Genomic DNA, 17,000 nt, shown 5'->3' on the forward strand with positions numbered 1-17,000 from the left:
TTGTGCTGAAAAGAGGTGAAAAAACGGAAAATTCTGCTGAAAAGGGGTGAAGAAGCTGAAATTTGTGTTGAAAAGATTTAAAAGAGTTGAACTGTTTACTGAAAAAAATGTTGCCATAAGCGGTATTCGAACCTGGGCCTCCTGCTCTGAGAACGGCTGCTCATCTCACTGAGCTAAAAAACAGCACAGCCCCGCAAGCTAAACTGGTGATCACACTTGTCATGTGCTCCATTCAGCAAAATGGGCCAAAAAATGGCATAAAAAGCTTAATATCTCTAAAAGAATAAAAGTTATGAGCACCAAAAGATAAAGCAGGGATTAGCAGAAAGAGGAGAACAGTTTAAAGTTTGAATGGTGAAGGGGGGGGGCGCTCGTGTGCAGCTTTGGAGTAGACGTGTTTTCTGTGCTCTCCGTGCCATCTCACTCATAAAGTTGCACTTTAAGTTCATTGCAAGCTGGGTAGTTTTAAAAACTGGTTCGGCGACTGCCAGAAGCGATCTTATGTCATCATGCCGAAGAAAGATGAGAGGCAGAGGGATACGTCCAAGGCGAGCCAGTCGGTGGCCGGTAATGATGCTATATTAGTGGCTATTGCTAACCATGGAGCTGAGCTTTCCAAAATAACCTCGCTTATGGAAGGGCTAAAGAAGTCGGTTCAGGGCCGTCTCGATGTAATTGATGCAATGCTAACTTCTATCATGAATCTGAGCGCCGGTTCGAAGACGTTGATGAAGCTATGTCTGCTAACGATAGCCGATTAGCAACGCTTGAAGCATCGTGCAAAGAGCTGCAGGTGGCCAACACTCTCCTCAAAGCTAAAGTCAACGTTCTGGAGGGGCACTCTCGCAGACTCAACGTGAGGACTGCGGGAGTTAAAGAAGGGGATGAGAAAGGCAGCCCCACCGACTTCATTGCTAAGCTACTTCCAGAGCTTTTGGGTCAGGAGAACTTCAGCAGGCCGATAAAAATAGACCGAGCCCACCGCAGCCTGAGACCGAAGCCACAGCCCACTAAACGGCCACGTGTCATCATCGCTAAAGTCCACAACGACCGGGATGTGTTTGACATATTACAACTCAGCAGGCAAAAGGCTCCTTTGCTGTACTGTGTGGACAGAGTTTCCATTTTCCCTGACTACACCGCGGAGGTTTCGGCGCAGCGACAGGCCTTTGCTGGCGTGAGGAAGCGGCTGACCGACGCCCGTGCTAAGTGCTCTCTTCACTTCCCCACAATGCTCCAAGTCGAATATAACAACACATCGAAGACCTTTATGTTGCCGGAGGAAGCTGCACGGTTTGCTAACTCCTTAGGCTCTGCAAATGAATAATAATTCATAAGAGACTTACTTATTTCATGACATATTTACATATTTGTGCATTTTCTGTAGTAATGTTCTCTACCCAGCTATGTTGAATGTTTTGATCCAACATCTTTGTCCTCAGTTGATTAATGGGCAATATAAAGGTTTGTTGGTGCGCATACTGTGATTTATATACTGTGAGTACATGGCATTCCCGCACTGAAATGGTGTACAGTGCCTATTTTGCCTATTGGGTTTTGCTTCTACAATATTTATGTTACGTTGTGATACTGGGAATATGCACACGTTTCTGTATGCTCCGTTTCATTTCTGCATATTTGTAGTTTTGTTGCACAAAAGTTTTATGTCCATTTAGATATCTGGGTTGGATCTTTCGTACTTTGTGCACAATTTTGTTTTTATGTTTGTTAAATAGATTATATGTGGGGCGCACGGGGTTCTATGGTATTTTGAAGTATTAGGTTCCCGGCTGCCTCCCTGTTGGATACTGGGGGTGTTCCGCTTTCTTCTTTCTGCGGTTTGTGGGGGGGTCTACATGTTTCTAATTATGTGTCGTTTTCGTTTTTTGATGTAAGTGCCAGTTATTTATTTGTCAAATGTCAAAGCTTTCATTTTGTCCTTCCACATAGTCTTATGCCATCCACTCACTTAAACTGGGGATGAGCCACATCAATTTTACGACCTGGAATTGTCGGATTATGGGCAAAGCTCTTAAACGTGGTAAAGTATTTTCTCATTTAAAATCTCTGTCTTCTGATATAATTTTTTTACAGGGGACCCATATTCATCCTTCATAGCAGAGGCGATTGAGATCGGTGTGGGTGTCACAGGTGCACCAGTCCACCTTCTCTTCCAGGGCGAGAGGGGTTGTCATTCTTGTTCGCAGAACTATTCCTTTTATATTCAAAACTCAGATATGTGATCCAGGTGGGAGGTTCATACTTGTTACAGGCACGGTCAACTCCATCCCCGTAGTCCTGTTGAACATCTATGCTCCTAATTTTGACAATCCTGACTTTTTTAGTAAAATATTCAATCTCGTCTCACAATACAATGACCATAATATCATTATCGGTGGTGATTTTAATTGTTATTTCGATCCATTGTTGGATAGGTCCTCTGCGTCCGTGCCCCCAACTTTGAAAGCTGTTTCTGTACTCAATACTCTTACTAAATCTTTGGACTTGGTTGACATTTGGAGGCACCAGCATCCGTTAGAAAAGCAATACTCATTTTTCTCCCCTGTCCATGGCAGTTTCAGTAGAATTGACTATTTTCTTATTGATTCCAGGCTTATTTCGAAAGTGATTAGTTCCACTTATCACAGTATTTTAGTTTCGGACCACGCACCTCTCTCAACGGTAATTGACTTTAATCTCTACACACCCCAATACAATTGGAAATTCAAACCCTCTTTATATGTAAATGACTCTTTAACGGATTACTTCTCTACTAAAATTAGAGTATTTTTACAATTCAATGATAACGGTGCAGTTTCAGACTCAGTTTTGTGGGAGTCCTTCAAAGTTGTTATTAGAGGACATATCATTGCTTATCAAGCTTCTCATAAAAGGGATAAACTCAGGCTGCATACTAATATTGAGGCAGAACTAGCTGTGTTGGAGGAGTATCGCGATACCGGGGCTGTTGACACACTCAATACCATTCTGAAACTGAAATATGACTACAACCATATGTTGGGGGAGCAGGTCATGAATTGTATTTGTAGATTAAAACAGAAGCATTTGGAGCTTGGTGAAAAGGCTGACAAGGTGCTTTCCAGACAGCTGAAAGGCATTCAAGCTGACAGGGCGATACACAGAATTCTCTCTTCAACTGGCCAGTTGCTGTCTGATCACAAACAGATAAATGACAGATTTCGTAGTTTTTACAATCAGTTATACACATCTAGTATCACGGCCACAGTTACCGATATCACTAATTTTCTTAATGCTTTAGGCATCCCAACTCTTTCTGAGGCTGCACGGGGCTCACTCGATGCAGACTTTACGCTGGAGGAAATTAGAAATGCAATCTGCTCCTTTCCTAACGGTAAAGCATGTGGTCCAGACGGTTTTGGGATAGAGCTTTATAAGACACATATTGACGTTATTGCTCCCCTTTTATTTCGGATGGTAAATTGCCAAGTGTCAAACGGCACATTCCCTCACTCTTTCTACGATGCCCATATATGTGTCCTCCTGAAAAAAGACAGAGACGAAACTAATGTTTCATCTTATCGTCGCCTAAGTCTTCTCAACTCAGACCAAAAAATTATTGCTGAAGTCCTAACCAACCAGTTAAATAAGCATATAGGCTCTTTAATCCATCCTGATCAATCGGGTTTTATCCCCAATAGATTTTCTTTCTCAAATACTAGATGTGTGTTAAATGCAATGTACTCAACAACACTGCCCAATTCTGCTGTGATTTCACTTGATGCCCAGCAGGCTTTTGACCAGGTGGAATGGAGTTATTTGTTTGCTACTCTTGACAAATTCGGATTTGGGTCGAAATTTTTGAATATGGTTAAGTTGCTTTACGCTTGTCCTCGTTCCTCGGTCCTTACCAACCATGAGAGGTCGTTCCCGTTCCTCTTACACCGTGGGACCGGGCAGGGTTGTTGCCTCTCTCCAATGCTTTTTGCTTTAGCTCTTGAGCCATTGGCCATTGCCATCAGAGCTGACTCCCATATCTCTGGTATAAATTGTGGCACATCAGAGTACACCATCGGTCTTTATGCCGATAATATCATATTGGCTCTTTCAGACTTAAAGATCTCCCTTCCACCACTTCTTAAACCGACTGACAGCTTTGGCCACCTATCAGGGTTCACCATAAATTGGAAGAAGTCTGTTCTTATGCCGCTGTCGTCCGGTCTGGGCCCTGATTTCCTCTCTAGTTTGCCCTTTAAGGTCTCCCATGATTATTTTTCATACCTGGGAATTAACATCCCTAGGAATGCAAAATTCCTCTTCAGACTTAATTATTTGGTTCTAATTGATGAGCTCAAGTGTATGATAGATAAATGGAAACTTCTCCCACTTTCAATGATTGGCCGTATCAATATAATTAAGATGGTTGTGGTCCCTAAATTCACGTACCTATTCCAGAATGTTCCGGTTTTTCTCAGGTCTTCCTTTTTCAAAGTGCTGGATGCCATTATCATGCCTTTTGTTTGGGCCTACAAGCCCCCCCGCATCTCAAAGACTCACTTGCAAAAGCCCACGGACAAGGGAGGTCTGGGCCTTCCAGTTTTTAAACATTATTACTGGGCCTGTAACGCCAGAGCCTGGGTTTTCTGGAATCAGCCTATAGTTGGTGATGCTGTGAAATGCAGGCCCAGCCCTAAATGGCTCGAAATGGAGCTTAGCACCGCTATTGAGCACACTGGAGCATCCTTACCAGCCATCTTATTTTCAAAACCGGCTATTAAAAGTACACCATTATGTGATAACTTTATTCTTTGCAACTCTTTAAAAATATTGAATCAAATCAAGAGAATCCTGAACTTCCCGGAAATGTCAACTTTTGTCCCGATCTGCCAAAATCTTAGTTTTAGGCCCCGTACAATGGATGCTGCTTTCAAATAATGGCCAATTAAAGGGTTAACTGCTATCAAGGATCTTTATATTGACAATCATTTTGCCTCTTTTGCTCAGCTTCAGACCAAGTACAACCTCTCTACAAGTCATTTTTTTCGGTGCTTACAAATTAGGAATTATGTCAAGCAAGCATTCTCAAATTTAGATACTATCCCCATACAGCATGTCTTTTACAATATAGTGAACGAACCTCCCACCTCAAAGCACTTTATCTTTCAGCTTGTTAATCTTTTTTCTTCAGCAGCCCCCTCTCGCCATATTAAAGAGGCTTGGACGAGGGACACTGGTTTGGTTATCTCTGACCATTTATGGGCAAAAGTGTTAAGCCGGATAAAACTATGCTCTGTTAACGCCCAGCTTCAATTAATTCAGTTTAAAGTAGTCCATAGGCTGCACTATTCCAAAACCAAATTGAACAAGATTTTTCCTAACGTTTCCCCCAAATGTGATGAATGCAAACTTGTGGACGGAACTCTTGGCCACCTCTTTTGGTCCTGTTCTAAGCTTACAGCCTTTTGGACTAGTATTTTTGGTTTCTATAGCATTGTTTATAATAGGCAACTGTATCCTGACTGTCTTATGGTGATCCTGGGCTGCTCCAGCAACTCCTTGGCACTTCCCTTTGCTGTGCAACAGGCCCTCATGTTTGGTATGGTTATTGCCAAACGTCTAATTCTAAAGGAGTGGAAATTGGCCTCCCCTCCCTCCTTCAAGAGGTGGCTCCAGGAGATGGTCTCCTGTTTATACTTGGAAGAAATTCGGTTTTCTACATCTGACTCCATGGAGAAGTTCAGGAAGATATGGAGTCCCTTTATAGATCAGATTAAGAAAGTCCACACCCTGGGTCCTGACTACGTTGTTTTAACTATTATTATTCTGAGCTGTTGCCCATAACTGTTATGAATCGGCTCCTCCTAGCGTTGGATCTCTGGATTCGATCTTCAGTGTGGATTGGACTCACTGGATTATGAGTTGTCTGTATACCATTTGCTTTTTCCTTCTCCGCTGTTCTTAATAAGTGCTGGCCGTGTATCCTGTTGTTGGGTCTTTTTTTGTTGTTGTTGTTGTTGTCCTGTTTTTGGTTTTGATTTTCATTTTGTTGTCTTTATTGTCTGTGTTCCTCTGTCCCGCTGTTTCTGTGTAAAGAAATTTTTTGAAACTTGCATAAATAAAAAGGAAAGAAATAAAAATAAAAAATTGAATGGCGAAAATTGGATGAAAACTGAGAGAGTAGTTAAGCAGCAAAGTGGGTGCGAAAATGCAGTGTGAATGCCGTGTAGTGGAATCTGCAGAAAATAGCTGAAGAAGTAAAACTATGTGCTGAAAACTATGTGAAACTGAAAATTCTGCTGAAAACAGGTGAAGAAGCAGACATTTTTGCCGAAAAGAGATGAAAAGCGAAATTTCTACTGAAAAGGGGTGAAGAAGCTGAAATTTGTACTGAAAAGAGGTGAAAAAGTTGAACTGTCTGCTGAAAAGAAATGTCACCATGAGTAAGGTTCGAACATGGGCCTTCTGGTTTCAAGGCAGTTACTTATCTCACTGAGCCAAACTGGTTCTCAAATAATTGAAAAGAAGTGAACTTTTTGAACTTTCTGCCGAAAAGAGATGATGAAACAGAAATTTGTGCTGAAAAGAGGTGAAGAAACTGAAAATTCTGCTGAAAAGAGCGGAAGAGGCTGAGATTTGTGCTGAAAAGAGGTGGAAAAAGCTTAAATTTCTGCTTAAAAGAGGTGAACTTGTTGAACTTTCTGAGGAAAAAAGGTGAAGAAGCTGAAATTTCTGCTTCAAAGAGGTGAAGAAGCAGAACAGTATGAAAAAAAAACCCCCATCATGGGTGGGATTCAATCCCAGACCTCCCGCTCTCAGGGCAGGTGCCCATCTCACTAAACCAAACAGGCTCCCATCCTGAATAGAGATATGATAAGAGAAAAAAGTGAACTGTCAGCTGAAAAGGGGTGAAGAAGCTGAAATTTGTGTTGAAAAGAGTTTAAAAAAAGTTGAACTGTTAACAGAAAAAAATGTTGCCATAAGCGGGATTTGAACCCGGGCCACCCACTCTGAGAACGGCTGCTCATCTCACTGAGCTAAAACATGGTTCAGCCCGGCAAGCTAAACTGGTGATCACACTGATAATGTGGTCCCAATGATCAAAATGGGCCAAATGATGGCATTAAAAGCTTAATATTACAAAAAGTATAAAAGTTAAGAGCACCAAAAGATATAGCTGGCATTAGCATGCCTCACGCCATTCACACAATAAAGAGAAACGGGATCACAATAGTGTGAATGGCATTCACACAACTTGAAACTGAAAAGTAAAACAAAAAACTAAAACTTGTAACAGGGAGTGACGAGGGAAACCAGGAGCATGGAGAAAACACAGCAACATGAGGGACGATGCTTAAATACACAAAGGATAATGAGGGATTGAGACACAGGAGGGGAACACAGATGGGAGTAATCACACACACACAAGGGACAGGGAGGAAGCAAAATGGAAAACACTGAACACAGGATGTGAGACTGTCAAAGTAAAACAGGAAACATGAGAAAACAGGCAAAGTGATAAAACTTCTGTTGTGAAGTCTGTGGGTCTCAGGCCTGTGATGTGTCCCTGTGAATAGACCATAACATTAAAGACTGGCATAAATAATTTGTGCAGCACCTTATTGTGACACCTGATAGTTCTAAAGAAAAATGTTTTTAAGTAGTTGCACAAACGACACCTCAGGCATAGCAAAAAAGGAATGAGTAACTATATATTTAGTCTTATTTTTTATATGATATTTATTTCATATATGCTATTACATATTGTATGGTTATAGCTTTTATTAACCTTTGACTCTGTTGAGTCTAAGATGGTTAAATGTCTTTGACCTCTTCTCTCTGGAGCCAGCTCCATGCACACTCCACCTGACAAACCTTAGTGTGCGCATAGGTATGTGTGTGTAGCTAATGTGGGACGCTGCGTTAGATGCTCAAAGGGGAAAAAACAAAAACATAAACTGGTTGAGTGGGGAAATAAAGTGTGGTGAGATCCTGAAACAATGAGACATGGCTGACAGCGGAGACAAAAGGAACATGGAGCACAGAGACAAGAGTAACAACTGACAAACATGGAACACAGGGAAAGCACAGGAAACAGAACCATGCGTCACAATAAACACCCACCCCACATCCACCACCATGGGTCAGCTCCTGGTGGCCCCAAGACAAAAACAGTTCACCAGACCAGAATGGGTGGAGGCCCAGGATGGAGGGACAGAGTCCAAATCAAAAACAACCAGGAGCCTGAGAGTCCAAAAACAAAACAACAGTAACAGAAAACAAAAACACAGGCTGACCCTGGCAACGACGAAGGGACCCTCTAGGAAGCGGGGAACCTTAGGTGGGCTGTGGCAAGAGAAACTGAACTCAGCTTTCCAAAGATGTGATCCACCCCGCCATGTTTAGTGATTATGGGAAAATGCATGTAAGTACAGGGTACTTGCACCTTATTCGCATGGTACACGGCGTCCAGAGGACTGTGTATTCAACCTCACCTCTGGCGCCAGTGCCCACCTCTCACTTTTCAATGCATGTAGACATTGAGGGTTCTCAGGAGGGGCCGTGCTAACGCCTGCTGCTCTCTGGCAGCAGCACCACGCCCTCCCGTGTTTTAAGTGCACTTCAGAAAAGCACACAGCAACACCACATATGAGTGGGCAGAGAGAGGTATGGGGTCTTCACACGCCCGTTCTCTGTTCGCTCTGTTCGGGAGGAGGAGTTAGCCGTCTAGTCTGGGTCTGGGATGTTGGGCCTCCCTGCTGCTGCACAACTGGAGGCGGTCTGCTTGCCTCGAACCCAGGGCAAAGGGCAACATCTCCTGGGTCTGGGGGCGGATTTCCCGTCTAGGGTGATGGTACCTGGACCTGGGGGTATAGAGTATGTTTGGGGAGTGTGAGTGTGTGTACAGTGTTCATTTCTGTGTGTCTCCACGTTGGGTGAGTGCTGAGTATATGTATATGTGTGCATGAGAGCGGAAATGTATGCTTGTGTCTGTGTGTGCCTGTTTATCTGTGTCTATGTGTCAGGTTGGGTCTTAGACTCCACCTCTCTGGGAACATCTCAGGTCCCCCCCACCACACTCCCTGCCATTGTCTGGTCTCTGGGCTCAGGGCTAGGTCCACTCTGACACAGCCAGCTGCCGGCAGAGCCTGCAGGCACATCGTCACAGCCCCCTTTAGCTTCTGCAACGTGGCTGCTGGGTGACCCCTTGTCTGGGGCTCTCCTCAGCTCTTTCTAGGTGGGTGGCGTGGCTGTCCCTCCGAGGGTCCCTCCGTGCTTTGGGGGGCCTAAAGATGTCTGGGACCTGGATCTCCTCCATGCCTGCTTCATGTCCTGGGGGGCAGGGCTATGGCTCCCCACACCCACTTTCAGATAGTTGTATAGAGAAACCTTTTAAATATAAGCGCGCTGATTCACACAGGTGTGCACAGACACATACTGTAGCTTCCTTGGCTGCTGCGTCAAAGCATGTCATGCATTGTCGGTCTTGCGTGCTGCTCATTAACATTCACTGTCTATTAGTTAATGTTACTTATGCTTATCTAGGTTGTTGCTGTGGTTTCCCTACTGTGTTGTTCTCTTTCTGCTTGTGTTCTTTTTTTTCTTCCAGCAGATTTTTTTGTCTTTTCTCTCCGTCCCTCTTCACCTCGGTTTTTCTTCCCCTCTCCATTTCTGGAACTTCTCTTGTCTACATCTTTCCCTTTCCTATCACCCAGTCATATCCTTTCCGTTTATAATACCTTAAAAGTTAAAAATAAATAAAATAAAAATAATGATAAAGATCAATCAAGTGGACCATGGCAAAGCCATAATGATCCACTAAAAAAATTAATCCATTGGGCATTTTTCTTGGCCTTCAGACAATAAGTCTGATTGCTACAGTACCGAACGGGAAAGGCAAAAAAAAAAAGTGTTACCCCAGAGTTTTATCCACAATGTGAATGCACAAACCACCAGAAAAATGCTGCAGGCCTCTCAGCTTGCCCAGCTAAAGTCAATGTTAGCGTGAGAATACATGCCCGTACAATGCCAGAAAAGATATGCCATGGTATAGAAATGATCTCTCCTCGTAAAAGTTGTGGTGAAAGACAAGGATTATTGCTACAAAGGGAAGCAGAAATCAAAAACAAAACAAAAAACCTTTAACAAAAGGACAAACAGAGCATGTGTTATATTTACCTGTTTTGCCAGTGTTCTTCATAGATGTCTTATTTGAAGATTCTATGTCAAAACCCTCCAGTGCCAACTCCTGATATTCTCTGGATACTTTGGTATCCCTATCCACAATATTGATTGGTGACTGGTTTCTCTCTCTACATTCTGGGTAGGCAGATGCCCAGCCCTCATCTGGCCCATACATTCCTGGGGAAGATAAGAAATGCAACAGCGTCTCATCACTTGAAAGAAAAAAATTTGAATGAGATACGTTACCAGTCAAAACTTTCAACACACCCTCTAATTTAATGGTTTTTCTTTATTTTCATGATGATTTACATTGTAGGTTCTTACTAAAGGTGTTGGAGGTGTATTTGGGGGTCATTGTCCTATTAAAAATTAAATGATGGTCCAACTAAACGCAAACATGATGGGATGGCATGTGGCTGCAGGATGCTGTGGTAACCATGCTGGTTCAGTGTGCTTTCACTTTTGAATAAATCTCCAACAGTGACACCAGTTGCTTTTCCTTAGTCGTGGTTTCTTAGCAGCTATTTGACCATAAAGGCCTGATTCACACAGTCTCCTCTGAACAGTTGACGTAGAGATGTGTCTGCTACTGGAACTCTGTGTGGCATCTATCTGGGCTCTAATCTGAGCTGCTGTTAACTTGTGATTTCTGAGGCTGGTGACTTGGATGAATGTATCCTCAGCAGCAGAGGGGACTCTTGGTCTTCCTTTCCTGGGGCGTCCTCATGCTTGATAGTTTTTGTGACTGCACTTGGGGACTCATTTAAAGTTTTAGCAATTTTCCAGATTGACTGACCTTCAGTTCTTAAAGTAATGATGGACTGTTGTTTCTCTTTACTTAGCTGATTGGTTCTTGCCATAATATGAATTCTAACAGTTGTCACACAGGGCTGTCAGCTGTGTACCAACCTGACTGCTGCACAACACAACTGATGGCCCCAACCCCATTAAGAAGGCAAGAAATTCCACAAATGAACCCTGACAGGCACACCTGTGAGGTGAAGCATGTCAGGTGACTGCATCATGAAGCTCACTGAGAGAAGTGCCGAGGGTTTGCAACACTGTCAACAAAACAAAGGGCAGCTACTTTCAGGAATCTAACATATAAAATATATTTGGTGTTATTTATCAATTTATTGTTTGCCACATAATTCCATATATCTGGCTTCATATATTTGATGTCTTCAGTTTGTATCTACAATGTAGAAAGTTGTAAAAATAAAGAAAAACCATTAAATGAGACGGTGTTTCCAAACTTCTGACTGGTAGTGTATATTAGAGCAAAGAGACATTTCAGACCGCTCTGAAACCAGCTGACAGGGAGCACTGCTAAATCATGTGAATCCCTATTAAACATACCACAGTTTGGCAATGCTCACTGTCAGCTACCCTGAGCACCAATCAGAGGAAGCTGCTGAAATACAAACCATTTTTGTTCATGAGGTACACAGGGGATTTCAAAATGTCATTATTAGGAGGACAGTTATGCTCACGGATTCTGTTTTGTGAAATAATACATATGATATTGACCTCTATATCTGGTTCTGCACTGCTGACTCCCTTTTTCAACCACACCATAACTACAAAGGCCAGGACTGAAATATCATGGTGCCCAGCCTTAGCATCTCAATGTTTACTTAAAGACTTGGGGTGGATCCCAATAGTTCACTTTGTTTAGGAAGGTTCCTAACTGAGAGACATCAGCCAGAAGTATCTGTGTGGGGGCAGTAATATGAGCTGTGAAAATTCTCCAAAGATTAAGAAAAGGAGCATCATTGCTTCCTTTAGCATAGGATACACTTAACCATCCTTTATGAAAGGAGAGGAGAAAATGCCGTCCCATAATTCATTGCGACGTAACAGCTCACCAGTCATGAAAACCATCGACATGATAAGCAAAGTTGCACAGATCATATAAATGTTAATTATAACTGCATGTATCACCCTGCTGACATATTTAGAGTTTTTCACAAAAATGTGTTAAATGTACACCTGAACTCTGACGACAGCAGTGCGAATTAGTGGCTCAAAAATCCAGAAGAGAGAGAATGTTGCAGGCCTACTAACTAAATAAACAATCCAGTGTAAGCTCAGGTAAAAATGGCACAATGGAGTTAAATATTTGTCAGAGGTTGCTCGCTGTGTGTGCGCACTGCTGAGAAAAAAAAGTGGCTTGAGAAAAAGAAGCTCATTTCAATTCATTCCTGTCACAGTGAAAATCCCGGTGTTACTGAGGAACAAAAGGTGGGGCTCACTTCTAAACACAGTGTGAGAACTGAATGAAGGCTGAGGCTTTGAGCCTTCCACACAAAGTGCCAATTATGTGATTGTTCTGATAACATCTCCCTCTACTAAAAATAAACTCTCATAGGCTACGTTCACACTGCAGGTCTTAATGCTCAATTCCGATTTTTTGATCAAATCCGATTTTTTTGTCTGCTTGTTCACACTACCCATAAAATGCAACATCAAACGCGCTCTAGTGTGAACGCTCAAAGCGGCCCGCATGTGCAAAAGACGACGTCGCGCACAACGCGCTCTGTTTAGACACACACCAAACAGTATTGTTTGACTGATGGCCCGTAATATAAAGACTTGTTTCAGACTTTACGTTTCCCAATTTTGCTTTAAGTTATAAACTTATTTTGTTATTTACATATGGCCTAATAATTGTCCTTATTGCTGTTTTAGAGAGGAGCGGTGCTTCAAAGGATAGTTGCAGATTTCTGTCAGAATCTGCAGATTAGTCAGAACAAATAAAATGTTCAAGTTTCTCCAACGTTGTCTTCCCAACAGTTTCACTGACATCTACACTGGATGACCAGGAAGCGTTCGCGATATCTTCTCCGGCGCTGATAATTGGCGTCTGTCTTGTGTCAGTGACGTAAAAGATGGATTTAATGCGACATGACCGTTCAAACAGCAGTCGCTTTCTAAAACATCAGAAATGTATCGGATTCAGTACCACATATGAAAGTGACCCAGATCGGATTTGAAAATATCGGATTTGTGCTGTTCAAACTGTCATACCATGATCGGATATGGGTCGCACAGGGTCAAAAAAGTCGGATTTGATGTGCTTTCGCCTGCAGTGTGAACGTAGCCTTAGTAGCAGCTATCACTACCACCACAAAGCATTAGACATATTTTTTTCTCAGCATTAGATTTTGGACAGTCTGTGGCACTGTGGCAGTTTAGTGCAAACGGTTTAATTCACATTTGTGTGGCTCATTTAATTCTTCTCCTGAAAGTGAAACCCTTAAACTTACATATGCATAAGGCAAGGCACCAAATGACACTACTTTACTTAGTAAATTCAGCTTTTTAACATCAAATGACTGCTGTGTGCTGGTGCTGATGTTAGTTAATTTGCCCTAAATCTTCCTTCTCATTTGAATTCCAGGTTTTGTGATGACACAATGTTTTTTACTACCTGTTCTCGTTTATACAAACAACATAAAACAACTTGGTTAGACGTGGTTAGGCGAAGTAAGGTCCAAAACTCCGTCTGCTTCAGGTCCCAAAGTCAAACGAACATTGCGGCATCACTGAGAGTTATAAACTGTCTAAATTCTTTCATCTTTAATAAAATGATCAGTGTTGCTGCTTTACCAGGTGTAACAATGAAGTTTAACATCCAGGCATCCATGAAAACAGGATTTATTACATTTGACGGAGTTAGACGTTAGCAGGAAGTTAGCTCGCTAGCTTCCACCACAACATAATATAGCATGTTCTGACTGAGAAATTTCTGAAAAAATTCAAATGTACATGTGATTGCTAGCGACACAGCTGTTTCAGGACCAGATATTATTGCCTATAGAACAATACAAAGTTGTTTACCGCTAAGAAAAAAACATCATCAGAGAAATATTAAAAGAGTGTACAAACTTTCATGTTTTGGACATTGATGGGGAAATCCTCAAACCTCAAACACTCGTGTATATAATGTACCTCAAAATCCTCCAGATAATGAGCAAATAAAACACTTAACAGATGAATAATGCTAAAAAGTTAAATCATTTTTATTCAATAATAATCATTTAAATGGACTGGTTGTTATATAGTGAATTTCTGCTCTATATAAATCCTTTATCCTACTTTATCATCATTCTCACAAACATTTTTGCTTCCTATCAACATTCACACTTGGATGAACACATCAGGATTTGGCATCTTGCCATAAGGATACTTTGGCATGCAGACTGGATCAGCCAGCAATCAAAGCACAGATTACCTGCTCTACTTTCTGAGCTACATCCAGCACATTTACACTTCATCACTTCGCAAGCAGTAATTTATGATTTACTTATCCTGAGACAAAGATCCAAAATAAATGTGATAATAGTTGCACAAGTTTATCCTTACTTGTAACTGGAAGATGTGGAATTTTCTACTGACTTCAGTTGAATACAGACTGATTTTTTGTTTTGTTTTGCAGTGTCCCATAATAAAAAGCGAGTAATGCTGTAATGTGTTAATGTACAGCAGCATTAAGCTTGATGAAAAGGCTGCCAGGATTAACTTTTGGAGTAAAACTGTGGAATAGTTTATATGTAGACCTACAGCAATGTTTACCTGTTATTCAGTTTTAAAAGAAGTTTTTGAAACTTGCTTTTGGAAGAATACTATGAAGTTATGCTAATTTTAAAAAACAGCTGAAGACATTTTTATATAGAAAAGCTTTTGATTATTTTGTTCTTACATACTTACATTGTTTTTATTGTTTTACATTGTTGTTTTATTTATTGTTACATTGTTTTATATTTCCATTTCTTCTGTTGTAAAGGACTTTGTGATTTTTTTTTTATCTGTGAAAAGTGCTATATAAATAAATTTTACTTACTTACTTATATCTGAATTATATCTATCATGGTATCTATACTTTCTCCTCTCCTTTTTCTTTTTGTGGGGCAAATTTATACAACAATAACATAGTAAATCAACAGAGTGTTGAGCATCTTGTAGGGACCCTGTATGTACATTTTACTTCTTACTGCATTTTGGACTTGATGATTGCATGAATATTTCATATTATACAGACTCTTTTTACCTCGTTTGACCACATGTGTATGTGTGTATATATATATCTATATATAGATATATATAGATATATATATATGTATATATATATATGTATATAACACCCAGCACGCCCCTGCGGGCAGTTTATCCTTCAAGCTTGGGTCCTCTACCAGAGGCCTGGGAGCTTGAGGGTCCTGCGCAGTATCTTAGCTGTTCCCAGGACTGCGCTCTTCTGGACAGAGATCTCCGATGTTGTTCCCGGGATCTGCTGGAGCCACTCGCCTAGCTTGGGAGTCACCGCACCTAGTGCTCCGATTACCACGGGGACCACCGTTACCTTCACCCTCCACATCCTCTCGAGCTCTTCTCTGAGCCCTTGGTATTTCTCCAGCTTCTCGTGTTCCTTCTTCCTGATATTGCTGTCATTCGGAACCGCTACATTGATCACTACGGCCGTCTTCTTCTGTTTGTCTACCACCACTATGTCTGGTTGGTTAGCCACCACCATTTTGCCCGTCTATATCTGGAAGTCCCACAGGATCTTAGCTCGATCATTCTCCACCACCCTTGGGGGCGTCTCCCATTTTGACCTTGGAATTTCCAGGTTATACTCGGCACAGATGTTCCTGTACACTATGCCGGCCACTTGGTTATGGCGCTCCTGCCTGCTAGCATCTTGCACCCTGCTGTTATGTGCTGGATTGTCTCAGGGGCATCTTTACACAGCCTGCACCTGGGGTCTTGCCTGGTGTGATAGACCCCAGCCTCTATGGATCTTGTACTCAGAGCTTGTTCCTGTGCTGCCATGATTAGTGCCTCTGTGCTGTCTTTCAGTCCAGCTTTGTCCAGCCACTGGTAGGATTTCTGGATATCAGCCACCTCCTCTATCTGCCGGTGGTACATACCGTGCAGGGGCCTGTCCTTCCATGATGGTTCCTCGTCTCCCTCCTCTTTCTTGGGTTTCTGCTGCCTGAGGTATTCACTGAGCACGCTGTCAGTTGGGGCCATCTTCCCAATGTATTCTTGGTGCTGACACTCACCAGTCCCTGGCCCCCTACGAGTCATTAGATCTAAACACTAAAAATATGTTTTCCTTTGCATTTCTTTTGATGTCTTAATTTAAAAATAAAACTCAAAAACTTTGCAATATATCCCTGAAATCTAAATCTAAATTATGTTTTGACAGAAGTATCAGAAAAAACAACACACCTCCTGTAGGGCTAACAATCAGAGCTTTAGGAAACAGCATCTGCCACATGTGATCAGGAATTATTTATGGACTTTAATGATGAGCATGTGTTACTCTTCCCTGAGGCACTGGGGCTATTCTTGGCTGTTTTTGAGTGTGTGTGTGTGATGGGCAGCGGCGGGGGGATAAAGTACTACTGCACATTCTTAAAAAGCTAAAATGACTAACATGATGACTTCCAGCTGACTAACTAAAAAGAAAATGGGTAACATCAATAGAATTGATTCCTCAGACATTGTCTACTGTCAGTGCGGCTGCTGTGTATTTGCCCCCATGGCTGCTCTCTGCTGCAGTCTTGAACATGTCGATAGGAGCTGATCAGAGTGAGTGCAGACATGGAAAAACATATAGGGTGCTATAGGAGATAAACTTCATGTGTTAAGATGACTTAGTCAAATCTGTTTTTGTCACAAACCTCTCTCATGGTACTGGAAGGCTGTTGTAATGATACTGGTAAAACCAGCTGTACCATTATGCCTTTGACTGTGCTTTAGTTAGCCAAGACAAATCCAAAACATTGAATTTAGACTAGGGGTGGGCGGTATAAACAGTATACGGTAGAAAC

The 17,000-nt window shown here is 41.9% G+C and overlaps 1 protein-coding gene across 6 annotated transcripts in view; it reads right to left on the reverse strand.

Moving 5' to 3' along the window:
• LOC100709248 (receptor-type tyrosine-protein phosphatase gamma) overlaps positions 1–17,000 on the reverse strand; it is a 403,846-nt gene that overhangs the window by 178,006 nt on the left and 208,840 nt on the right. For 5 of the 6 annotated variants that reach the window (XM_025907530.1, XM_025907528.1, XM_019358538.2 and 2 more), the window contains exon 3: positions 10,156–10,338. The exons of the other annotated variant lie outside the window; for it this stretch is intronic. In XM_025907530.1, coding sequence (XP_025763315.1) covers positions 10,156–10,338 — 183 coding nt within the window. The remainder of the gene's footprint in view (positions 1–10,155; positions 10,339–17,000) is intronic. 6 annotated transcript variants of the gene reach the window in all.

Source organism: Oreochromis niloticus, linkage group LG5 (genome assembly GCF_001858045.2).
Source record: "Oreochromis niloticus isolate F11D_XX linkage group LG5, O_niloticus_UMD_NMBU, whole genome shotgun sequence".
NCBI lineage: Eukaryota > Metazoa > Chordata > Actinopteri > Cichliformes > Cichlidae > Oreochromis > Oreochromis niloticus.